Here is a 27478-nt window from a genome sequence, read left to right as displayed (position 1 = left end):
ATTTATCATTTCTGAATTTCTTTTTTCCCCTGAAAGAACTAAGATTTGGGTAATCTGAATGACTTTCAAGTATATGTCCCTTATTCCAGAATTAGAACTCTCGATGCAAGCACCCTAGACAATTTTACTACTCATACTAAAAAGCAAAATAATGGATGTTTTCATTGATGACTGGATCTACTCTAAGTAAAAGGTTCATTGATTCCTATTTTTAACCATACAAAGTAAAACTAGATTTCATGGGTCCAGTAGGTACCACTGCTCCTAGAATATTTTAGTTGGTCCATTTAAGGAAAGCCCCTTTTAGGATAAGTCATGATTCAATTCCAGCCTCAGTTAATGACTGAAAATAAAACTTCAGGGCAGAAAACCCAGTCTTCTCACTGGATGGAACAGTCTTGAGTTTTGAGGTTCTTTTTCTTCTGTTTTCGTACACAAAGCTATTACTTTTCCCCAGATATATTCTGGACTATAGCTTTGCATTTGCTACAAGTAACCTGTAAATTTTTCAAAACACTGAAGATCTTTTTTTATTGGATTCTTTTGTTTCAGGAATCCTCTTTCTCCTGAGTTCAGCCTCAGGAGTGGCGACAAATAGAATGTCTCACAATTTCCAAGAAATAATGTCATTATTAATTCCACAAAAAATAATAGCTTTTATTTAGTGATTTAGAAATATTTTTCATCCTCTCAAAAGAATATTACTCCAAGAGTTCCATTATTTGGAACATGAACATAGCTGATAATGGCTTTTTTGTTGTTGATGTCCTTTTGTGAAAGCAGAACTTTCATCAGAAAAGATTTCTTAGAACCAAACTTTAGGGAGGAAAATAAGACAGGCACAGGAGCTGCAGAGACTGAAAGGGGAAGCTATTGGTCCATTCTGAAACCATACATGCATGCATTTGAAATGCTGGGAAGCAACTTTAGGCCAATTCAAAGATTTAGGATTTACTAATTTATTAGGTTCTTCTCTACAAATAGCTGTGTTTACAAAAATAAGCAGGAAAAATAGCAGTAGCAATGTTTAATTAGAACCGGTGGTGACACTAATTTGGCCATTCTGCTTCGCTTCAGACTTATCTTTATGTTGAAATAAATTATAATCATAAATTAGTTTTCCAAACAAAGGGTACCACTTTACCTTGAAAGTAACTTTCTATACTAGAATTCATATGGTTCTTTAAAATTGTGTCCTTATTTGGTGCACTTTTAGTATTTGACCTTCTTTCTGAAAAGAATCTGTAGTATCTTAAAAGGAGACATTTTTAAAAATTTAACCTTAGGCTTTTCCTGCTAAGCTAATGATACATTTTTTAAATTAATTTTATTGGTACATTTAAGGTATACAACATAATGACATTCATCATTGGAAATTTGCACCTTTACATAATCCATCTTGGTTCTTATTTTTTCCCCATCCCCCTGCCCTCCTTTCAGCCCCTCCCTCCCTCCCTATCTACGGAGGTTTTGTCTCCCTTTTTTTCATTTTCTCATAGTAATTCCATTCCCTTCTTTCCTTTCCCCTACTCCTCCTATTTCCCCTTCCCCTTTGCCTCTTTTCTTCCGATTTCATATTATCTATTATATCTTTTGATCTTTATTTACACTTTCAGTTTCTCACACTAGAGAAACAATTCAGTGTTTACACATGTGTGTCCTGCTTATTTCACTTAAGAGTATCGTCTCAGTGTGCATCCACGTAGCTATAAATGTCTCTAATTTCTCATTCTTTATGGCTGAGTACTACTCCATTTTATATTAAAAAAAAAACAAACATTTTCTTTATCCAGTCTCTAGTTGATGGGCTCCTGGGCTGTTTCCAAGTTTTAGCTATTACAAATTGTGCTTCTGTGAACATGGGTGCACATATATTACTGTGTTATGACTCTAATTCTTAGGGGAAGATACTCAGCAGGGGAACAGATGGGTCAAATGGGACAATGCATTTTCTAACTGTGCCTCACAGTGTTAATGGTACTCACTCAGGGTTTTTGAACATCCTTCCAGTATTTTCAGTATTTATGTGGTTTTGTGGTGAATTTGCTAACTGCCTGGTGTTTTGGATTTGGGGGTTTTAATTAGTATTTTCAAGTTGATTAGAAATATGCAGTATCTATTGTAGTAGGGTTCTCTGAGCCCATTGACTTGTGATTGAATGTTTGTAATTCTACCTTGATATCCCAGTTTCTTATCAGATTTTATAATATTCTTTAGTTGTGATGGGAACTAAAAGGGAAAGTTGGCTTTATCACAGTGGCTCTTGTTTGATGAAACTTCCAATGAGGTTGCTACAAAGAGGTTTCTGATATGTGCCACTCTTGCTCTCCAAAAAGAGAAGTTAACTTCTTACCGCTCAATAAAGCAGAATTATTCATCTGTCTTTAAATTTAAGACCTAAAATGACCCTGCTGAATGGTTTTGAGTGTGTCTCACTACTTTCTGCCGCTAGACTCTTCTTTGGTTTTTTTTTTTTTATAGAAAGTTTAATATTTTTTTGAGGACTAAAAGATAATTCCTTCATATTTCAAATAATTTTTGTAACTTCAAATCTTGTGAAAGAAATAAGTTTTTCAGACTGTAGCCTGTGGAAGCTCTGTTATGGAAAAATATTTCTGCATTTTGGTTTTCCTCCAGGTGCCTCAGAGAACAACTTCTATATCCCCGGCATTAGCCAGGAAGAATTCACCTGGAAATGGTAGTGCTTTGGGACCCAGACTAGGATCTCAACCCATCAGAGCAAGGTAAGGAAGGAAGGAGGCCAGGGTGAAGGAAGAATCCCCACCCATTGCTGTCATTCTGTTGTTCTAAAAAGTGTCTGTTTTCTGAATTCACTTCCAAAGCATGTGGAGTTGCCACCTACCTCCACTGTAAGTTTTCATGATTAGAACATGTGCTTTCAATAGATTTTAGAAAGCAGTGTACAGTGTACAGTGAATGAATGAGGCAGTCCAGAAGCCAATCAAGTATACTTTAACTGACAGTTTTTAAAATCTGGGGTAAAAATGAACACATAAATGCAATACTTCAAACCATTTACTTCTGAGACCATTTGATGGAATCAGCAGAGTGAAATAGACTTTTGAAATTATTTTTATCAGGTCAAAAAATATACCGTGGGAATGACTGAGATGGTAAAAAGCAATTGCCAGGGAAACAGTGACCAACTTCAGAGCTTCTGAAGCTTGCGAGTAGAGAAAGTCCAGCTCCAGTGAGAAAATCACCTCCTTGTCGTCACGCAGGATCCCTGAAATACAGCTCTGCTTCCGCTGTTGCTGTGTGTGTTCTCCTTCCAGAATTTTCCATCGTCGATGTATATTTTTGCAGATGGGAAATTGCATTCACTCCCATTGGCTTGTGTAGAGGTCCTTGGAGAAGCCGGAAAGTAAATATCTTTACAGCATCTGAGCAGATTTGGTGTGGTAACAGATGCTGTTTGCTGCCATCATTGCTGTCGTTCATCAAGCTTCCCTCAGCTTTTTCACTATGACTACATCCCTTTTTAGGGTCCACTGAAATAGCAAATGGCTTCTGCTAAGGCTATAAAAAGAATGAGCTTGGGCAAGCTATTTTCTTTTCCTTTGCTGTGTTCACAATAAGAGAAAGATGGGGGGCAGGAAAGAGACAGACAGACAGAATGTAAAGGAAGCCTATGGTTATTTGTAGATATCCTTGAAACATGAAATGCTTTTGATGTTAACACTTCAGTTTTCTTCTTCAAGTGAAAAGCCTTAGGAAGGGTCACTCCATAAAAAAGACAGAACTCTACGAAGAACACGAATCCCTTCAGGGTGGAGATGTTAGCTCATTCTGCGAGGAATTACCAATTGCTGTACACTCTTGAGTGAACGTTTTTTCCCAGCGACTTGTCAGATTTGCGCTGGGCTGGTGTTGCTAGGCAGCACTGAAGAAGACTGGAACTTGCTCTGGCCAGGGAGCCAGAAGAATGCAATCTCTGGATTCCCAGCTGAACTTTATCAATCCTTCTTTTCAAGCAGTAATAAGTCTCTAGTTATCAGCACTTCTTGGTCTTTTGATCCCTGCCCTCAGGGCTCTGTTCATTAGATCAGTTGCTTAAAAGTATAGTTGCTTTAGATCGAGCATTATTTCAACTTTAGTATTCTTCCTCCTGTCAACCAAGAATTACTTTTATATACCCAAATAAAAAGCAGCTTTTTGTTTCTTCTGAATAGCTATTTTAATAACATTAGAGCCTAAAATAATTGAAATTTGATGGTCAGTAGCTTAGAAAAAAAATAGGAGCTTTCCCTTGGGACCATTTAAATACTCATTCTTTGTTCAAAGAATGCAGACTTTGTGAGAGATGGCTGGCATTTTTCTACTTAAGAGATAGAAAGAAACTGAGGTAAGAGATAATAATTCATAATAAAAGTAAAAGGGACTAGAGGCAGGGGAGAATCCCCACTTCTGTAAGTGTGATAATCTTAGAGAGCAACCCTTCTTCTTGCTAACATGTCTCTATGTGACCAGTATTTAAGATATAAAGAAAACTTGGCATATCCAGGTAGTATTACATTTATTAAAAAAATTAAGATTCACGTTACCATTATAGATACCTTCTGTTCACCTTTGCTAAATAATAAGCCATGCAAAAACTTAAAACAATAACAGTTTATTATTTCTCACAACTCTGGGTTGGCCAGGAAGTTTTCCTGATCTCTCCTGGCCTCAGTCACGTGGCTGCAGTGAGCTAATTTGTCAGTTGTACCTCTTAATGCACAGGATCTTCTATCCCCTGCTTCTTTGCCCTTTATCCATTACAGAACAGCACTTCAAGAGGGAGCCTTCCATTGTAGAGTTTTTGCTGCCTCTGCTTGTATTATCTTAGTTGATGCCCGAGCAGCCACTGCAAGGCTCTTGGCCCATTCCTGAGTCATGGAAAGGAACCAGAGAGGAAAGTGGCCTATGAGAAATGTGATTGCCAGGGTCCATTGCTGTAATGGCCTCTTTACCTTCTATCGGTCTAATGAAGTCCTCGTAGTTCCTTGTGTACCATTTGTCAGACAATCCCCAATCCATAAAACAACAACAACAACAACAAAAACAGGTCCAGGGATTTAGCTCAGTGGTTCTACTGCCTGCCTTGTAGGTGCAAGGTCCCGAGTTCAATCCCTGATACAAAAAAAAAAAAAAAAGTAATAAATTTTAAAAAACTTTTACAATGCTTCTAAGCTATACTTCCCATACTTTGTCAAGACAACCCCCCCATGTCCTAGTCTTTCTTTGAAGTGATTCCAAAGGCAAATTAGAAAATCAGCAAAGTTAGCATAGATTCTAACAAAAATTTCAGGAGTGAAAAGGAACAGATTCAGGATGCTTTGTTAGTTTTCGTTCATTTGCCAGTTTCATCTAATTTATATTAAGGGCCTACTCTGTGCATGCCTGCAAGTTGCCCTGGGACCCACTAACTCCAATCTAGATGCCCGACTCCTGAGCCCATGGCTCATACTATCCTCTTCTCTTTGGGGCTACAGGTATTAAGAGAAGGGAAAACTTTTTCTTTTTTTTCTTTTTTTTTTGCCTCACTGTCTTATTTTGCTTTGGAATAAATTTGTGAAATAACTTATTTAAAGACAGAGTTCCTTTCTCCTGTGGTAAACCTAGGAACTCCAAATTTAAGATGTGTTTCAGCACAGAAGGATTTTTGGGTACCCAAGCCACCACATGGAGAAGGACCACCAAGGAGAGCCAGTCTAACCATACACTAGTGTGATATTTTTGATAATTTAGAAAACAGTGTTTAAATCAATAATAAACTATCCCACTAGAAGGGAGACTTTGTGGTCAGGTACTTATAACATGAGAAGAAAAGCAAAGCTTTATTCTTCTGGATACCCTTCCTTCTCCTAGGAATAACTCCGTTATCTCATTCTTGTGCTGTCTGCACACACTATGCCAAATAAAGAATAGCCCTCCAGAGAACTTGCTTTGAAAATAGATGCATCATTGAACAAGCAGCTACACAGGTTGTTCAAGAAAGGGTTATTAATGGGAAACCACTGGGTCCTTGCCTTTCGTAGGCAGAGAAACTGAGATAAACAGAAGTTAAGCAGATTGCCAACAAAATGCCACAAACTCCACAAGCAGTAGAGACTAGGATGGACCCCTGGTAGCCTCACACTAAGTCTACCCTCTTAAATGCTGCTACGCGCTAATCAGGTTAGTTAACACTGCCTTTCCCAAGGGAAAAGGGCCACATGCTTCATAATGAACACGGCTTCTACCTTTCTCACCCTGTGGTTTCTAAGTCCAGTGACAGCTCCTCCTAATCTTAAAGTTATTGATTCTTATCCTGTGATTCTAAGTTTTAAAAGTTGTTGTCCCATGGGACCTATTTTATATCTCAAACACCCAGTCAGGCTGAAACTAGGTGTCATCTTGAGCCTTCTGGCATTCCTTTTGCAAATGGCCCACCTCTGGCTGATAACGTGGAGCTGTGGCCTCACAAGCTTTCCTGCCCCTGATCAGTGAGAACTTCCCACCCGCTTGTGGATGCCCAGATGCCGTATTCTGTCAGGGTGATCACTTCAGTTTAAACATTCGATTTGATCATTTAAAAAGATTGTTTTTAAACTCTCAGGCACTTTACTGCTTAATTTTGATTCACGTGTTCTTTTATAGCAAATTAAAATTTGATCAAACAAGTGCATTCAGAATATGAAAAGATTGAAATTAAGCTAGAAATACCCAGGCAAAATCCAATAATTAAATGCTTAATTTTTAAAAGTAATTCACTCTACCACCCTCAGCCTATCTTCTTATGACTTGTTTGTTCCCATTGACTGTGTCATCAAAGAACAAAGTAAAGTGAATTTTGGTGGTCAGCCAGTTAATTAAAGACTTGGCCCAAAAATCACTTTGAAATCCTTATTTTCTGTTTTGGCTTTTTATATGATTCAAGTGGATGGAGTAATTGCCACATTTTTACTTTACGGTGTTTTATAGACCAAATAGCATTGTCTGCAGGATGACAGATGTTTGAATTACAAGTTAGCATGCAAAAAATCTATTTGGATGTTTTCAAGTTTTTCTATGTTTGGATCCTAGTAGATTTTCTTAATACATGAACAAGGAAAATCTATAACTTGATAGAATTCTTCTGAAATTGAATCTAAGAGCATTTATCTCAGACACCTTGGCCCCAAGGCCAGACCATATATACATAATGAGGAAGAGAAAAATGTGAACAGTATGACAATTCCCCAAATTACTCCTGTTTTACAACAAAAATAAAATAAGATAGAAAAGGCTCTGTAAAGGTTTCTCTATTTCTATGTATGGTTACATAGAAACTAAATACTTCTTTTAGTCTCCAGCAACAAAAATAGCAACCTGTCAAGATTTGCACCCACACTGGTGAGCTCCAGTGGGGAGGACTTGTGCTAATGAGGCCCAGGTCAGGGATTTGATGCCCCTGGGATCCAATTAGCTTCACAGAAAAGGAGGCACTGAGTCCCGTCAGATGCAGGCTCATCTCAGCCAGTTCTGCTAATACCTGTGTCTCTTTTTTATCCCAGGACAGCCTGGCCCAGGACCTCATCATCTAAGGTGGCAGCAGCCTCCTAACTGATTTGCCTGTTGTGCATAAGTCTACCATGGCAGGTACACAATCCCTGCCAAGTTTGAATGGCTGGTGCTTTTATAGCCTGGCTTTTTCTTCTGACTGCTCCATTCTCCCACTGATGCCTAACACATATTTGGTACTCTATTCTGTGGGTGTCTTCTCTACATCCACATACATCAGGACAACCCTAGGCTCTGTCTGCTCAGGCCACTTCCAGCCTTCCTTCTTACTGCTCCACAGCCCCCTCAAGTCCTTTGTCCTTTGTTTGTTTTGTACCAGGGATCAACTCAGGACCCTGTGCTTGCAAGGCAGGATGCTGCTGCCGCTGAGCTTTGTCTTTTTTTTTTTTTTTTTTTTAGTACTGGAAATGGAACTCTGGACCTTTCACTTGCGAGGTAGAACCACTGAGCTAAATCCCCAGCCCTTGTCTTTCTTAACACCACCCTGGACCCCTCCAGTTAGCACAAACATGTGAAATTCTTTTTAGGGAACTGAAGATGTTGGAAACAGAGGAAGCTGATGCTGGATTTGGTTTTCTGTCTCAGCAACTGGATAGCAATAGATTTTCAGGTGTCAGTGAATTATCCCTGCAGGCATTGTGTAAATCTAACAGACAAAAGAAACAACATCTGTTTTAGCTGTAAATTAGAAAGGAAGAGCTCTGTAGAAGCTTGAAGGGTGCTGCTTTTTTAGAAACAAAATTATAAAAACCTCAGAAACTGCCACCCACCACCATTGTTTAGATGTCTCCTCTTCTGGTTTAGCTTTCCTGGTGGCCAGAAGTGGCTTTCTTCGTGTTTCCATATCGCCCCACGCTTCGCTGCAGGCAAAGTGTGAATGAAACGGGCTGGGTGTATTTGGCTAAGCTCACAGTGGCACAGACTGACTTTTTTATATCTCAAATACCTGACAAGTGCCTGTGTAAGACCACGGAGTAGGTGAAAAAAATACTTCTATTTGGGGGAGCAGTAAAGATATGAAGAAAATTCTTCTAAATTTTCTAAAACGAGTCTGCTAGCCTGCTAATAAACTAATTTGTTCTTCCATTAACATTTAATAATAATTATCCAAAAACATATCCCTTTGGTAGTAGCTAAGAGTATAGACTTCCTGTGAGAAAATTATAAAAAATATAAAAACTCCACTACCTAAATAAGCAAAGGATCTGATTAGGCAATCCATAGGGAAAGGATTATAAATATGAATAAAATCATTCTATATCAATACAAGTTTTAAATAGCACTAAAACAGTAAGATAAAATTTATCAAATTGCTCCTAATAAAATCTGATAAGAATTTAGAGAGATGAACAATCACACATGCTTCAGTAAAATTTGGTAATACTTTTACACACCCATTCATACATATGTATACATGGAAACTGCAGCTCATGCCTTTTCACCCAAGAACTCTAATTCCAGCAAACAGATGTGATTGAGCAATGGTGTGCAGATAGATGGCTATTTCAGTATTATCTGTCACAGCAATGTTGGGGAGTATCCTAATATTTAACAATAGAGGAATAGTGTTTTTAGTGTTTTCACTCAAGGATTGTTTCAGGGGTTCATCCCCTGCACATCCAGAACCTGGCCAGGAACAGGAACTGGACTGCTGTTATACTAGTTCTGTTTTAAATTTTTTTAGGAATCTGCATACTTACTTGACATCTCCACCAACAGAGTGCAAAGGTTTCCTTTTCTTTACATCTTTGTCAATTTGTTATCCTTCATCTTTCCCATGACAGACATTCTAACAGTTGCAAGGCGAAATTCATTGTGGTTTTAATTTGTATTTCTCCAATAATTAATGAGTTACATATTCTTACATGTCTATTAGCTATTTGTATATCTTCTCTGAGAAATGTCTCTTCAGGTCTCTTGCCCCATTTTTTAATCTGGTTGTTTTCTTGCTTGTGAGTTGTTTGAGTTTATTATATATCGTGGATATTGACACCTTATGAGATGTGTGGCTTGAGAAATTGACAAGGTTTTAAGCATGAAATGAATGCGCTCTGCTACCCGTGCAGCAACCCTGATCTCCGGAGAACAGAGCCTGTCTTGGAAAGCTCCTTGCAGAGGACTAGCAGTGGAAGTTCCTCCAGCTCCAGCACCCCCAGCTCCCAGCCGAGCTCCCAAGGAGGCTCCCAGCCTGGCTCACAGGCAGGATCCAGTGAACGGACCAGAGTTCGAGGTAAACCATTCTTGTTCCTTTTCCTGGCAACATCACCTGGGGAGGGAAACATGAATGGGGAAGAAGGGTTATGCCCTGACTGCGATGTGGCCACCACTGTGTGATACCAAAGAGACGCTTAGCTGCTTTCAGCCTCCATCTCCTGGAGGGACTAGGTCCCGTGCAGATGGCATCAGAGGGTGGACAAAATTCTATCTAATCTCAGGTACTAAGAGTTCTTTTCAGGGAGACCACTGAAAGTGTTCTTATTTGAAAGTATAGTTACCAGTCACCTGAATTTCCATTTCAAATTGATTGCTTGATTTTAGAATTTCCTGTACCTCTGAATGTCCTATTCCTGGTGTGTTAGTCATCTCTTGTAGTATTCTGAACACAATTCACAATTGTAGGTGTTTCTCATTCATGAAATTTGATGAAGATTAATGCAGTGCAAATATACTTGAGGGAAGAAATTAAATTTTTGAACTAAAAAAATACATTTGATTCTTTAGTCAGATAGATAAAATTTAGCCTGCTCAAAAGTTTAACTTAAATCATTCGTTGTTGTTTAGTTTTCATTAATAGGGAAACCTATGAAACCCATTAATATTCTACAGGGAATTATAAATAACAATATATTGTTTTTAGCCACAACCAGTATGAAAATCAGTATAGAGATTCCTCAAGAAACCTAAAAATAGAAATTCCCTTCAACACACCTATTCTTTTTCTAGTTATATTCCTGAAAGAGTTAAAAACATCATATTACAGTGATACATGCCTAAAAGTACAATTCATAAGAGTTAAATCTTGGAAGCTACCTATATGTCTATCATTTAGACAAATGGCTAAAGAAAATGTGGCATTTATACACAATGGAGTGCTACATTTGAAGGGTACATTTGAGTCATTTGTAGAAAAATGGATGCACCTTGAAAACAAGTAAAAGTTAAGTAAAGTAAATCAGATACACAAGCTTAAATACCATATGATCTCTTCTACATGAGAAGCCCAAAGTCTAACTATATTAAAGATCAAAATCAAAGACAGATGAAAGGAAACAGGGACATAGACCTTCTGCAAATAAGAAGGGGGTGAAGAGATGGAAGGAAAGAGGAAGGGGGAGGAAAAGATACAAAAGAGAATTAAATTACGTCATGTACATATAGCAAACACCCACTAGTGACAAACATGTACTAATACATTAACAGATTCACTCTTGGGCCAGGGCTTTGGCTCAGTGGTTCTGCTGCCTGCCTTCCAAGTACAAGGGCCCGAGTTTGATCCCCGGTACCAAAAAAAAAAAAAAAAAGAATTTGTTCTTTCCGAATCACTTTCTTTGGAAGATAATTTTGCTTCTAAGTGATAAAGTCAAGTACTTTTTGAAGTGCAACTGGATAATACACCTATAAATTATTCTGGCTGATTAGTATCACCAGTTCTTTTTTCTTTTTTGGCCTCTTTAGTAGGCACAACACTAGTTTACCTCCTAATGTCCCTATTAGTTTTCAAGTCAGTGAGATCACCATATGTCCATTTTCAAAAGCTTGACCTCTAACGTGTGATGTCCTTGTTTATGACTGGGGACATGGGCTGACCCACGGCTACTCACTGTACATTTTGCTGATGTCAGTAGCACATCCCATAGCTATGTCTTTGTACCACTGAGCCAAACATAAATTTCTTGACTTAGAGAACTTCCACTTCCTCGCTCCCTTACCTTTTTCTATCCATAAGCAGTGTCATACCCTTAAAGCAAATGTTAAAAAAAAAATGACTTAATTCTTACATTTTTTTCCCTTTGGTCCCTGTCTCTGAGTTAAAAGTGTTCTTGTATGCCTGGTATGTCCCTACCGAGGAACGACCACTTTAAAGCAAAGCAAAACATCTCTCCTGCCTTCTTCTCTGCTAATACAGAAGCTGTTCACTCTGTAGCTGCAGAAACCCCTCACTCCTTGCTCCGTGTCTCTGTTCTAAGGCCTTTTTACTTTATCATCAACATTCTTCCTGCCCCTACTTCATTTTTGCTTTCTCCAAGGGGTCAGATGACTCTCCACTCCTATTTTAAGACCATCAAGCAAATAACGTAAGATTTGATTTTTTTCTCACCAAAATCCATCAAAATAATTTATCCTGATGAGTAAGTAGTAAAAGAAGAAACCAGGCATAAAACCTTAATTTGGAAGCTGGTTTAACATAGTGATGGGGAATAACAGTTTCAGAAATCAGAAAGAAACCCAGCTCAGTCCATAATTTCATCATAACCTCAGGCCACCGCTGTCATCTTTCTAAGTCTGTAAGATAGGAAAATAGTGCCACAACGCTGGGTTGGAGTCAAGATGAAATGAGGTGATTATCAGAGAAAGTATAGCATATATCAGGAACCTTTCAGTATCAGCCCCTCAGTAAATGGTACTAATGTAGTGGTCCTTGCTACAGTTTTTCTTACTGTTACTCACGACTTCTGGGTTTCAAGACTAAATGTGTCTGCCTGATTTTGTGTGCCTGAACATTTATTGTGTCTCCATGAATGTGTTTGAGGATTTGGCCAAGTGAATGACGTGTGCACTGAGTAATCCTGAAGGGATGAATCTTCACAGACGACTCACCAGAGCTCTTTGGCTTCATTGCTCTTTGCCGGTCACATCTTTCTTGGCCCTCTATTTTTTCTTTAGCCAACAGTAAGTCGGAAGGATCACCTGTGCTCCCCCACGAACCTTCCAAGGTGAAACCAGAAGAATCCAGGGATATTACCCGGCCCAGCCGACCAGCTGTGAGTGCTTTTCTCTCTGAGTTTTAAGCTCTTAGTTTACCAGAGAACCCACAAATTAAAGTAGTTGGGGATACACTCATGATCATGAACAAAAACTCTTTGAAATTAATAAGGAAGAAATCACACCTGATTAGGGAAGAACCAACTCTTGGATTGTTTCTCCTGCCTTTGGATTATTTTGGTGACCATCAGTGCCCCTTTAGAGAACAAAATAGAGAAATAACTCATACCATTGCATAATTTTGCCTTGGCAACTTTGGCAACAGATGTTGAAAATAGACACTTGAACCTGTCCTAATTATTCTGCCCTTTCCCCATGTTATTTTCCATATAAATTAACATAAGTTTTTCTGCTACTTTTCATACCTTTAGAAACGTCATATCTTTTATGGGCTGAAGCTTGGTAAACATAGAGTGAAAAGAGGGGCTGGCAACTTGAAATCCAGCTTCATTGCTGTAACATGATGGACACAAAGTAGCTTTAAAAAAAAGAAGAACATGCAGGCTGAAATTGAAAAGTGGAAAATTAATTTGGGATGAGTCACTGTCCACTTATTTCAATTTTCTGAAACTCATTTCTATTAAAAATTAACATAAAGCCTTTTTGGTTTACTGTTTTTTTAACATTGTAAGGTTAGGAGGAATATTGAGTAGTAATGAAAGCAACTTACATCGTTCTGAACTTTCTTTGTCCTTTTGTCTTTATCAGTTTTGTACTAACGATTCCAATTTTGTGTCTAACCCGCTTCCTTTCTTCTGGCCTTTCCTCTCCTGTGGATTCTTCTGGATTATGTTCCTCTTACCTCAGAGCTATAAGAAAGCTATAGATGAGGTTAGTATTGCCTCTTTTTGGTCATACTTTCATAAGCTGTAAATTTTAAACCGATTTCCTGATGTTGAATGTAGAAAAGGAATCCAGGGGAGTCACAGGTGTAAAGCAACTGAGGTGTAATTATCTGCTGGGAGAAGAGCCCTTTCAACAAAAGCCAGCCTGAGACGCTCAGATCTACACATGTAAAGCTTCCCAATCCTTCCCTCTAAGTGAATATGTTGCTTTTTCAATGTTCCAGCCTGGCCGACAACAAATATTGGTTATTTATTAATGGCACGATTTTTCCCTCCAGCCCCTTCCTTTACTCTCCAGCTTTACTAGGAGATGGCTTTCAGCAATTTTACTAACAAAGAAAAGAGACATTGTTCTGGAGCACTCCAAATTTATAGTGTGTAATTTGTGAACAAGGAGTTACTGGGTATTGTTAGATTAATTTTGTGGGACATTTACAGCAGCATCAGTAGCAACATCAACTTGAGTTAATGAATCCCAATGAGTTAAGTGACTTTATTTCCTTATCTGAAAAGACATTTTTCCATTAGAAGATATATGGCTTTGTCAATTGTAGGTAACATGCTAAGAAGGATGACTGCCTTGCTGCTGTTTTTCAGACCTGCATGAATACACATGGTGACTTGTTTTTAACAACCAGGCCTTGTGAAAAGTCCTAAATGCATGAAATCTGATGGCTACAGCATTGGCTTTAAGGCTGTAGCTCTGCTGAGGGCTACTTTTGTGAAATTATATGGAAAAGGCACTGGTATAGGGGAACAGCAAGGAGCATTAAAAAAATTGGCTTCCAGATAAATAGCTGGCTAGTACTAGTCTCATAACCTCTCTAGGCCGGGATTTCCCTCCTCTGCAAAATGAGGATAAAAACACCTACCCTGCCTTATTTACAAGATTGTTTAGGATAGCTAAAGGTCATATGTACAGCAGCATCTTATGAAGAAAAAAGTGCTACAAAAAGCCAAGATGTTGTCTTGATTGCTAAAGTGTGGCCCAGAGGCATGGAACTGTTTTTGCAGGTGGGAAAAAGCATGTTTCTGTGCATCTGGTCTTCCCTTCACATTCGCCAGTGAGCCTCACTCTCTGAGAGTTATGAACACCTCACTGTTCAGAATGATTTAGAAAGTTGTTATCCTAGTTAAAGGATTGTTGTTCGCAAAGAAATGAGACACTGCATGTCTACAATGTATGGATGGAATCTATAGAAAAGGAAGGGGTTTTTTAATTGCTTTGTGCCGTGGCCTTGCTTGTCCCTTTTCGTGATAATATCAAGGATGGGGAAATTGTCACATTTCTTATCAATTTTCTCCCAGAATAACTGAAGAAAGAGATGATTTTTCTGGTACTTTGGATCCCAGTAAAATGGTTGTGTGTGTTCATAACCCAAGGGAAATTTCATGAGCCCAGAAATTGGCATGAGAGTGACATTCATGAGGAAAGGGCTGTAGTAGATCTCAACTGGCTAACCCTGGATATTTTAGGCTTTGAAGAATTTCTTTATTGTATTGGTGCACTCCACCATACTGAACACAGATGAGAGGGGGCATGAGAGATATAAGTAACTATAAATAAGTGAGGCGTTTTGAGTTGCATACCACAGTGTCAAGAGCCATGTGCAGCTGGAAGAAGCCCCCAGTTGATGTTAACAACCCTGCCTCACAAGCATTACTGAGAAACCACTGAGAAGGCAGGGTGTGTTGATCTCACCTAACCCTGTGGTTCTCAGCCAGAGATGATGCTTCCATTGCCCTTCGCTTAACAAATATTTGACAAAGTCTGGAGAGGTTTTAGTTGTCAGAATTGGAGGTAGAAGAAAGTGCTTCTAGCGCCCTGTGCATAGTCAGAGTGCTGCTAACTGTCCTACAGCATGTAGGAGAAAAATAAAGATTTATACTGAACTTCAAATGTCAGTTGGGAAACCATGAACCAAAGCTTTCTGCCTTCTCCATTTGTGGGTTTTGATATGGATTGCATCTCCCTCAGTGACTAACTGGCATCTAGATAACCCAGTGTTGAAAATCTTTCTAAAAATGTGTTGCTTGTTATTGGTAGTTTAATGGTTCAGTTTTTCATAAAATTCAGTCTGAGGAGTACCCCTTAATTTTGCACTTTCTATTGGAATATGAGATTTTTGCAGAAGAGTCTATGATTATTTAATACCACCTTTGAAAATAATCTGTTCTACTTCTGCACAGTTAAATATGTGACAGGAATGTAATATGCATAAGCAAACATTGGCCTCACCACTATTTCTTTGTTAGTTTGCAGGAGTCTGAAAAATCACAAAGATGGTACTGAACTTGAGCAATAACTAGTCCACCTCTTTTTCCCTCATTTAAAGATACTGATCTTAGGTGACTTGCTGGGTGTCATTTTTTAGAGTTCTTTAAAAAGAAATTCTACTCATATGTAAGGAAAAAATCAGCTTAAAATTCTTTAACAATATTATAGTTCAAGAAACTAAACTAGAATGTGAATAAACCATATTTTGAAAAAGAAGCCTAAAAGAGCATCTTTTTAGAGAAATTATGTGCATAATTGTCAGGTTAATTAAGCTTTTTTGAATAAAAATTATATCAAGTTAAATCTAAAAAGTGTTACATCAAAGAACCCTTTGGATATAAGACTTGCATCTTCACATTCTCTACAGTCAAAAACCTTACCATTTTGCAATATTTCTTTTTTAGTCATACATTCTCACATATTTTCATGCTAAGTAGCGCTTTTATTTTCCATTTTTAATACTATTTAGTTTTAGCCTTACACAGCCAAGTGATAAATTACTGGGGAGCTCATTATATGGAGAAAATTGGTATTGTTGGAGAATAAAGTGTATAAAAATGGAAAGACTCAGTGGTGTCAATTTTAGACCATGTCTACTTTCTGTAACTTCATTATTGTTAATTTTTCTATGTTGGATAGAAAAGAAACAAAACTTTAGCTAAACACATAGGTTATTGGCAAATGAAAATTAATTTTCTTTGGTGTTATTACTTTTGAGTTACTCATTTTTATTATCTTGAGATTTTCATATATGTCACACTCTCCAAGCTGTTACCAATTAAACTTAAAAGTAATTTGCAACTATTCCTAATGTTCTAGAAAAGAGCTTTTAATGTTACAGAAACAAAAAATTCTGATTAAATATGAAATTATAAAGCAGGTCATAAATTTAAAATGTTTCTAAGTACTGGGCAATGTTGAGGAAAATGTAGGTCATTATTAAGAAGTAAAGTTTCTTTAGATCAGTGAGCTGTGGACTAATAAATATTTCTAAATAATTTTTTTAATCTTTTGTCTTTTTTGTTTTTTAAGTGTCAAAATAAGAAAAACCAAACCCTGGGGAAAATTATATCATTAATTTTAATAAGTCATAGCTGACAGTGTTATGTTTTACTCATTATTGAGAATAAATTATTTTAAACCATATTCTCTCTTTAACTGATGATAAAATATAATTTAAACAAGTAACATTTTAAGTGCTAGTTATATTCTTTGACAAGAATTAGCATGGTCTTAACAAATAAAAATCAGGATACAAAATTAATTTTTTAATTTGTTATGTTACTGACTTGGAAGATTATAATATCCTTTTTCTTGCATAGCTTTAATAAATATCTGGACTATCTGTTCCCATTGTGCTCAAGGATAACAATCTCTTCACTTTTTTTCCCATCTGATGATGATAAGCACTATCAGTTATCAAGAGGAAATAACAAAAAGCTGAAATCTGCGCATTAGCTTTCCCTATGTTGATCCATTGCCAAAGAAACCAGAAATAAATTTACAGAAAATTCTTTCCGCTTATTTAATAGTACACATTTTATGGAAATGCCACTGAGGCTTTTTAATAAAACTCTATTTTTACTTTCACGGATGGGATATGTTCACTGAGACTGAGACCAGAAATTTTAGCAAATATGTATGTATGGAAAAGCTCCAAGTACGTTTGTGTATAAAATGCAGTTTGAATTTTCACAAGCTTCCCCTTTCCAAGGGGTTTAATTCATTTGCCATTCAGTCATCACTGCTTTCCCTGTGATTTTTATGAAATTAAAAAGAAATGAGTCCTTCAGGTAATACCTCCCACTTCCTAAATTTCAGTCGAAATACCTAGTGTATTTCCTCCCCTAATCTTAACCAAAATAGTTGTGCCTGATATGTAGGTGGCACTAGGGAAATGTGACGATTTGTTGTCCTTTCAGAATAAAATTATAATTATAATCTAAACTGTACCTATTGGTCACAGTTTTTCTTCTACCCAGTTGGGATAGACTATTGGACATCATGTAGGCGATCTTGATTAATCTCATAATAGGTGAATTGGATAGTTACATTCTGGACTGAAATAAAGAGAGAATATGGCCATAGGAAAAATGTAGGCTTTAGTATTTTTCAATGAGTTTCTTTCTCCCTCATCCCCTGTCTCTCACTGAATGCTCTGATCCCCACATGGGTCACTAAATAGGGAGAAATGGTAAGATTGATATCAAATTGCTTTTTCCTCATTTGCATGCTGTGTGCCATGGGCAGTTTAACCCATGCAAATTAGAGCGGCCATGCTTTTGCAGAACTGCTTCCCTCTGCCTTGCTCTGAAAGCATGTAAGATGAAAGGTAGTCAGATACTGAGCACACTGCCTGCAATATGCCTGGTGATTAAATACCACATCATCACATCCATAAGGCTAAAGGCTTCATCATACTCATGGAAAACTGAAAAATTATCTCTTCCTTTGGGTGTTTGCACATTCATTTCAGTGTTCTTTGCCAGGGTTTCTGCCAGGTGACTGCAATTTGAAACTTAAAATAATGAAACACCTATCATTTTGGAAGAGATCTCTCTCTCTCTCTCTCTCTTTCTCTCTCTCTCTCTCTCTCTCTCTCTCTCTCTCTCTCTCCCCCCTCTTCTGATTAACTCAGCTCTGTGGCTATAAATTTCAGTGGCAGTAGGCTTTGGGGTGGGCCATCATTTGATGTGGTGCCTCTGCTCTCCAGGGAATGATGACACACTACGTGAACCTTGAGAATTGCTCTGTTCTATGACTGATGCTAGATTTTGGTACAGTAGCAATAATAAAATGGGAAAGGCCATCACTGTGGCTCGGGCAGGAGTCCTAGAATCCTGGGGAACAATTTATAACTCTGTGCTTTTCCATTAATTTTGAGGGTGATGATCTTCACCTTCTCAAACTAAAATGAAAGAACAACGTTTGTACATATGTGTATGCACACAATACAGCATACACATACATAGCACATATATTTCAGAACTGCAGAGTGTCAGTCTAGCTATTGGTTTTGAACAAAGTTTAAATTGATATCATTTTTCTTTTCTAGCTTCTACATGCTATAAACATTGTTTTCTTAGTTCCATGCAGTAACTATGTTTGTCACACTTCTCGATAGAGCTTTTCTCTTGTGCTTAAGCTGGAGCACTGACTGGCTGAGAGATATAATTTTGGTCGTATCTACAGTTCATGTGCTGAACAAACTTTCCTCTTACAGGATCTGACGGCATTAGCCAAAGAATTAAGAGAACTACGGATTGAAGAAACAAACCGCCCACTGAAGAAGGTGACTGATTATTCCTCCTCTAGCGAAGAGTCAGAGAGCAGTGAGGAAGAAGAGGAAGATGGAGAGAGTGAGACCCAGGATGGGACAGTGGCTGTCAGTGACATACCCAGACTGATGTAAGAAGGCTACTTTTTTCTTCTCTTCTTTCTCTTTCTCCTTCTCCTTCTTTGTCTCCTCCTCCTCCTCTTTTTTTTTCAGTGTCAGAAAGAGTTTATGTTGCCCAACCTGGCCCCAAAAGCAAGTGATCCTCCCACCTCAGCCTCCTAAGTAGCTTGAGACTTGAGAAGTGTGCCACTGTGCCCAGCTGTAGACTACTTCTTAAATGTAGACCAGAAGGGACTAGGTCTCCAAAATAAAAGAACAAGAAATATGAGCTAAATGTAAATTGCATATGGGCCACTGGCAAGATAAATTGATTCTGAGGACTTAGGTTCTTACTACACCATAGTTCTGTAAAGTCTCTCTCCATAGAGAGAATCACTTAGAAAATGTAGCATTTCTGGGACTGTTATGCTTTTCCTACTCAATGCCATTGTATTGACTGTCCTTTTGGTAACTCTTCCTTGGTTCTTTTCATCTCTGAGGCAAACAGTATTGTTAGCCAGGCTGTTGGCAATACCTTTCCCCCTTGAACTGAAAGAGTGAAATCATAAAAAATGAAATGTGAGGATTAAAAAAAATTAGGAGACATATGTTCCAGCAATACCACTACTACAATAAGTAAGGAAAAATACACATGGCAACATGGGTTATCAACAAAAAAAATCAGGAATCGGTCATTCAGAAAAACTTACGTTTAATGTAAATGTACATGCTATGATTTTTCTACTTCATTCTCTTTGTTTTCTCTTTTACTTTTTTCCTGTAGCTAGTTTCTGCATCACATATTTTCTGTCACTCTCTCTCTACAGTCTTCTTTTTGTATATTTATATCTATGTCTATGCCTACCTATCTTTCCCTTCGTAGTTATAACATTTACTTTGTCCTTTTTTTGTAAATGTAAGCAGGAAACTCATTGGGGTTTCTTTTTATTCATGATAATGGATCCTGTGGGAATGTCCCCATCTTCTCTTGCTTCCTTAACTAAACCTCCAAATAAAACACAGGAGGTTATTGCCCTGGTTTATCACAGCTTTGCTAGAATGCATTGCTAACTTCTCCACCTTCTCTGTTTATTTACATCCATTTCGTTGGCTTAGCTACTAGTATTAATCAACAGGCCATATTTATTCTATATAGAGGTCCCATAACACTATATATTATTGTCCTGCTCAGGGGTTAGAGAGACAGGGCTGACCCATCTTCAGGGAATCTCATCCATTGATCAACCATTTTTACACGCAAGCAATTCTGAGAGACAAGCCAAGTTATCATTGCTGAAATTGTTATTTCAATAAATTGTTATTTTCTGTTGGTTCCCCAGTTATAAAGTTATAACTACTAAGAGAAAGATGGATAGGCATAACCATAAATATGGTAAAATGTGACATTTTGAAACAAATTGTATTAAATTGCTCTTTTAACGGAAATAAAATTGTACTAGAGGCAAAATCACTAATCCAGAACATTTCTGTAAAACATACTGGCTCTTTCAGTTTTTGTCTTGATTCAGCATTATTTAATTCTTCTAACAGATGTTCAGAATTCTCTTTAAGCAATGAGCATACAAACTATCGGGATAAGAATACATTATAAAAGATGGTGAAAATTTCTCTTTTGTGTTAGGCACCATGCTGAAGGCTTTGAACATTCAAAAAGTACATCCTTGCATTCTGCCTTCCAAAAATTTATATTGTATTCTAGTTGCACAGAGGTAAAATTTTACATGGGAAAATGAAAGGCTAATGTAAACATTTGGAGAAATAACCAGTTTGAGAACAAATATTATGTAGCATTTGGTTTTTAAGTTTCCAGTCATATTTTTCAAAGCTGTGAATGGTGTTCGCCCACCTTCTCAAGGAAGATTTGGAACTTCCACCCCACTGCAGAAAGATACCCACGTTCCTAAAAATTTCCTGAACAAACCACGTTGTTCTCCTCTCTGCTGTCTGGCGCTTTCTGATCCTTTCAGGTGTTATCTACTCACAGCGCCATCTGCAGAAGTACAGCCTCTGCCCTCTTCTGTGCTGCTATCATATCTCCTGTGCCTTCCTACATTTTCATATAGTGCCTTGAATCAGGAATATTTATTATGTTTTTCTCCCTCACTGGGCTGTGATACCTCTGAGGGTGAGGAAAGTGTCTCACCCATCTCTCTACTCTGCATGCCTCACATCATGTCTGGAACAGAATGGCGTTTCAGTGACTTTGATTTACATTTAATTATGCTGAAGTGACATTGCAAGTCCTGGCTTCAAAAAGTTTATATTCTAATCCAAAGGAAAGATGTGTATATAAATAATAATACAGAAAAGAGCATGGGTTGTGATTAAAATTCCAGATGGAGAGTTGAAGTAAAGGTACAAGAAGATGAGCTTGGTGGAAGTATAGGGTGTAGGGGTAAGAGCTGAGCAAACCGGATCAACAAATTGCCAGTGGGAACTGTTGAAGGTATTGTGAGCTGAGGAATGACATGATCAGTGCTACATATGAAAAAAATTGTTTCAGCAAGATGATTTGGAAAGAGAACAGATGAGACACTGGTAAAGCAATTTAAGGAGCTATCACTACAATACAGGTAAGAAATAATGAACCAAGGCTATCATGGAATATTTACAGAGGAAACAAGACTTGACATGATTCTTGAAGAATTGGTAAATAGATTAAAATAACCACCCAGTAAAGAACATTTAGAATATTTTATGATCTATCTTATATACTCAGGGGAAAAAGAACACAAATGTAGTGTGTGTGTTTATTCCAATCTGGTCAATACTATATAGGATGAACATTCATAGGCATATAAAACAGTCTTTTCTTCTCCAACTTGATAGTTGTATCCCTAAGAAATTTCACACTATTAAAAATCCATTATTTGAAAGATCCATTATAAGACAGTTATGTCTTTAGGAATAGAATATTTAGAGGCAAAATTTCTTTTCATATAAATTCTATTACTTTTATTTTCTTTTAGGATAAATTTTTGTATTTGGTGCTGTATTTTTTAGAGCTGAAAATAAAAATATATTGTGCAGTTTGCTCCCATATAATGTACAAAAAAGAGCTTCTCAGAAACAGCCCCAGCCTTTTAAACAAACTGCTATCGATGCCAGTGTTCATACTAAAGCTTTTTTTCTATGTACACATTCATGTTTATTGTATAAGGTATAACCTATAAGAGTGCACGTAACTTTGTGTTCTCCAACCAGTTGTACTATGTCCCAGTGCCTCATGCATAGAAAAATAACAAGTGGGGGGAAATAGGTTAAAATTACGGAAGTGATTCCCTCAGGATCGTAGAGTTCTGAGGGACTTTGTTTTACACACATTTTCAATTATATGATGGACACATTTTAAAATCAAGAAAAAACAAAAGCTTTCATAGCATAGGAAGAAGGGAAGGAAACATAAATTGATTAATGTGTCATACCAAGTAAGCCAAAGAGGGATCCTTTCGTGTTAGTTTCTGCCCTCAGATATCAGCACACACTTCTAACAGTATATGTAAGGCACAATCTTGGTCATTAGGACCATCTACTCTAGTGCAGTCAGTGAATTTTATACAGTCTTACAAAATGGCATCTGGACAATAAAGGCTGTATATGCTTGTGTTTCCTCTTATCTTTTCTCACTAAAGAGCCATGGTTCTGACCCTGTTGCTTGCCTCTGGTCTGCTGTAGCACCTCTCTTGTGCTAAGTTCTCTGCTTTCCAGCCCTTGTTCAGGCTCTGGCCTGATTAATGTTGGAGAAGGGTCCTGCTCTACCTCTAGTTACCTATGATCTACTCCATCACCTGGGCCCATGCTGACCTCTAACATGCTCCATCCAAATTCATGCCTTCCTCGGCCCTACTGTGGGAGTCCCTTCTCCCACACTGTACCTTTCCTTGGGATGATCCCTCCCTCTGTCCTTCTTTCTCACTGATGATCTGCTTTGTCTTTGTATATTTGTGATCCTTTTCCTCATATGGATGCTAAGTTCTTTGGGACCATTTCTAGTCCAGCTTTTATATCGAATTCCCAGTGCCAAACCAAGGGCCTTAGAGGTAGCAGGTGCTCAATAAGCATGTAGTGAATTGAATTAAATCCATACCTCCAGGAACACATTGACAAATCCAATTAGAGAAAATTATTGCTGTAAACCTGCAGCCTAATTACAATAAATTTCCTGTAGTTTTCCTTCAAATCAGTGTAGGTTTTTTGTTTTGTTTGTTTTGATTTGATTTATATTTTCAAACCTTTGTTTTTTGCAAGGATTTATAGGATTTTGGGACAACGAGTTTTTTCCTATTCAGTTCCTACATTGGAAAAATAATTTTCAGAACAAAAGATTGCCTTAACTATAAAATACTATAATTGCCATTTTAGCCTTGGTGGAATTTTTTTTAATTGCCTCTTTTCCTTTCTTTTATTGTGAATAGATTTAGATTCTAAAATAGTTGTAGATTTACAGAAAATTGAAGAGATATGACTAAGGGTTCTCTGTTGTTATACCCATCACTTTCTCCCTACATGCAGTTTCCTCTGTTGCTAGCATCATAAGTTATAAGTAATGGCATCAAATTATAAGTAATGAGCCAATAATGATATATTATTAACTATAGATTATGGCTTAGCTAGATGTTCTTACTGTTTAATGTTCTTTTCCTCTTACAGAATCCCATCCAGGCCGCCACATTATATTGAATTTTCATATCTTCTTTGATTCCTCATGGCTCTGACAATTTCTCAAACTTTCCTAGGTCTGATGAGCTTTGCAGTTTTTTGTTTGTTTGTTTGTTTGTTTCATTAAGTTTATTGGTACAATTTTTAGGTGTACAGCGCAGTTACACTTATCATTGGGATGTTGTACCTTTACTTGATGTATCTTGGTTCTTATTTTTTCCCCATTCCCCTGCTTCCCTTCACCCCCCTTCCCTATTTACGAAGACTTTGTGTCCATTTTTCTTTTCCTTTTCTCGTATTTTTTCTTTTCCCTTGCAGTTTTGAGGAGTACTCATTAGATGTGTGGTAGAATGCCCCTGTGCTGGAATTTCCAAGTTTACTTAGTCAAGGCCTGTCTCCGCCCACCCTGTCCTTCCTCACTTAAACTGCTCATACACTTGTAAAGCAGTTAGTCTCTTGTCATAGTCAACATCCTTTCCTGAGATTCTCCAATCTCCTCACTGATTTTTTAAAAAAATTTATAGACATTAAGGTTCACTCCATACTGTAAAGTTCTCTGATATATCTGAACAATTTTTCATTCTCCTGTGAAAAGTACCTAATTATAAAAATTATGTGGGCATATCTGGTGAACCAAATTCTTCAGGACATTTAAACATGCTGATACTTATTCTTTATAGCTATTTACTCATCAATTTGCAGAAGAGCTATTTGACAATAAGCTTGAATGAAACTTCCACTAGAGGCATTAAACAATGCCTCTGGCCCCAGAGCTTCAGTGATGTAATACACATTTACTTGGTGCTACTTACATGCCACATGGTGCTTGGTACTGAAGTTACCACACTAATTAGTACACTAATTTGATCTGATCACCATAGGCCTGTGTACTAAGCACAGTGGTTCCAGTGGTAGAGTTGTACAGAGGACGACAAGAGTGGAGTGGAGATGGACTTGATTCTTCCCACTTGAGCTGGCATGGGCTTAGGGATGCCTGAACTGATGCATAATGGATGAGTTGGCCAAGAGAAGGCAAATAGAAAATAACCTTCCAAGGAAAGAGGACAGACTAAAATCGCGGAGTTTTACAGTATAGTGTGTATAGGAAAGTACTATAAGCTAAATGTTGCTGGTTAGAAGTGGCAGGCAATGTGCAGGATTTGATTTTTAAGTAGGGTTAGAGAAAAAGGCAAGAACCAATAAGGGAAGATCTTTAAGCCACCTTAAAGAGCTTCAGGTTTGTCCCGCAATTAATGGGGAGCTAGGGAAAGTTGAAAGCAGGAAAGCGACATGGTCAGGTGTGCGTTTGCAACAGCTCATTCTGCAACTGTGGTGAGTGGATACGAGGGAAGCAGGCCTGGAAATGGAGTGGGGACAGGAAGAAGACAATTGTACAGGTAATAGAGGAAGCAGACCTCACTGGGACAGTCACCAAAATAAAATATTTGGGACGTGCTTAGGAGTTAGAATAAGAAGCATCTAGATTGAACGTGGGGAATAGATGAGAAAAAGGAGCCCAGAATGGCTATGGAGCTTCTTGCAGGATAAATACATGGCGTGGAATGCCACTCCCTGAGATCCAGTAATACAGGATGGAGATGATGATCTCACTCAGCACCCAGGTAGAAATAGCCAGCAGGAAGCTGAGTGAATAAGTCACAGACTAAAGAGATTAGCTGTGTTTATTTAGGATTATCCTGTAAATGGGTGATGATTATAATAAAGGTCATAGATAAGAGCGTGCCAAAGAGTTATGCAAAGTGAAGCAGAATCCTAGAGATGGCTCCCATTTAAGAAGAATCAGTGAACACAATTGGCAGGGTGAAGGAGGGGAAAACCAGAGAAAGCCTACATATTACAAAAACCAGGGGGAAAAGGAGGACAGAGGGGGATGATCAACAATGGTAGACATAAGGACTCCTCTTCGGGGATGTAAAAATGTTCTACATTCCCCAAAACAGGAATTGTGGGCCGTGCTTTGCCTCTTTAAAGGAAATACATAGAGAAATGATTTAGAACATGTAGAAATTTGTGGGTAGCAATCAAAACTCATTACCTAGTATCAGACAAAATGGTAACAGCAATATGAATGATGTGAGCAGTTATAGAAAGTACAGAGAATAAATACATACAAAAGATTCATAACAGACCAATTCTACATAAGAAGACAAGTTTAGGCTAAGAGGAAATGCTCACCACTGTAGAGGCAAATCAACTGGGCAAGAAATACACATTATCACCTTTTATTCTGTGTAAGGAATATTAACTGGTAGAAATAATATAAAATAAAACTCAAAACAACCCAAATTGCTCATCATAAAATGTAAAAAAAAGAAGCAGTTTTAGCTTATAAAATTCATAGTATAAAAATTGACACATGGGGCTGGGGATTTTGCTCAGCAGCACAGCATCTGCCTGGCAAGCACAACATCCCTAGTTCAATCCCATGTACACCCCCCAATAAAAAAATGACCCACAGAAAATAGTCTAAGTAAAAACATTCTAGTGAAGTTAAAACATTGTACACTGTCAAATTGGGTGTGGACTGATAATTGACTTACAAATCAAATTTTCTCCATAACATTTAAACATCTAAAATGGTCCAGAAAAAAAACTGAATTTGGTAGATATAGTGACGACAGAAGCCTCTGAAAGAGGATATGGGCAAAAAAAATTGTTGTATCGAATCTTTGCTATAAAAGTCTATGGGAGTTAGGCTCATGATGATTGTTTCAGTAAAATAATAATATAATGCAAAAATTGGGGGAAGAGTTTAATTGAAATAGGTGGGAAATGAATTGAGGAATTAGTTCTAAAAATACTTTTTCATAATAATTCACCCATACTCACATATTTCTGATTAAAATGTTTATGTAAATTCAGAACAATGTCAGGATAAAAGTAAGGGAAGCCAAAATAGCCTTACCCTGTGTACTTAATAGGATTGTTTGTCGTAACAGAGAACCAGCCTACACAGTATCAACCTGGCAGAGGCCACTAAATCAACCTGGGCCCCTGAGAGTGACAAAGAATGACCAGCTGCCAAAGAGGAAAAGGAATTCCTTCCTGGGAAGGCTCTTGTTATTTACTTCATTTACTGATTTGTTGGCTTTACCCCATCTTGTTTCAAACAAGAATTTAAGACAACTAAAGAAAGGAAAGAATCAAATATAATTAAATTTCAAATAAATGGGTAAAGAAATCATAGTTTTGAGGCCCATTATGATTTTTGAATCTATCAATATGCCAGAAATAATTGCAACAATTAATTTTTCCATGTTTCTGAAACACTATTAATACCTCCTTTCTTGGACTAAACTATTGAAAATAAAAATACCTGGTTAAAATTTCTTCTGAAACACATCAGTTCTAGCCAATTTAGATTAGTTCAATCCACTGCTCAAGTTTATTAATTTCAAAGTAAATATCCTGTTATATATTTCCTTATCTGGATGCATCCTCTTATCTTTTTTTACCCTATTTCAGATGAAATATGTCTGTTCTGCCCCAGAGATGGCATAAATCTGATAAATCTGCTTAAGCATAAATCTGTTTCTTGGAGTAAATATTTCATCAGGTCCTTAGACTTTGATGAAATCCAAGAGGCCACAGATGCTTTTCAAATATTTGAGAAACAATTAAAATTAAAGAATGAAATGATAAAAACTGCAGTTAATATACCTAAAATTATTGATATATCTTGCTTTAAAAAAAATTATTTGCCACCTGCCTTGCATGCACAAAGTCCCGAGTTCAATCCCCAGCACCAAA

At 37.5% G+C, this 27478-nt stretch overlaps 1 protein-coding gene across 6 annotated transcripts in view; it reads left to right on the top strand.

The window, feature by feature from the left end:
- Tnik (TRAF2 and NCK interacting kinase) overlaps window positions 1-27478 on the top strand; it is a 367212-nt gene that overhangs the window by 308983 nt on the left and 30751 nt on the right. For 4 of the 6 annotated variants that reach the window (XM_010632394.3, XM_010632392.3, XM_019208707.2 and 1 more), the window contains 5 exons: window positions 2638-2744; window positions 9612-9775; window positions 12430-12527; window positions 13336-13359; window positions 18875-19059. In XM_010632394.3, coding sequence (XP_010630696.1) covers window positions 2638-2744; window positions 9612-9775; window positions 12430-12527; window positions 13336-13359; window positions 18875-19059 — 578 coding nt within the window. The remainder of the gene's footprint in view (window positions 1-2637; window positions 2745-9611; window positions 9776-12429; window positions 12528-13335; window positions 13360-18874; window positions 19060-27478) is intronic. The other 2 variants (XM_010632395.3, XM_010632393.3) reach the window with 1 other exon arrangement.

This window comes from Fukomys damarensis, unplaced genomic scaffold (assembly GCF_012274545.1).
Source record: "Fukomys damarensis isolate Sample0158 unplaced genomic scaffold, DMR_v1.0_HiC HiC_scaffold_12, whole genome shotgun sequence".
NCBI classification, from domain to species: domain Eukaryota; kingdom Metazoa; phylum Chordata; class Mammalia; order Rodentia; family Bathyergidae; genus Fukomys; species Fukomys damarensis.
This window is presented reverse-complemented; position numbering and strand designations above follow the sequence as displayed.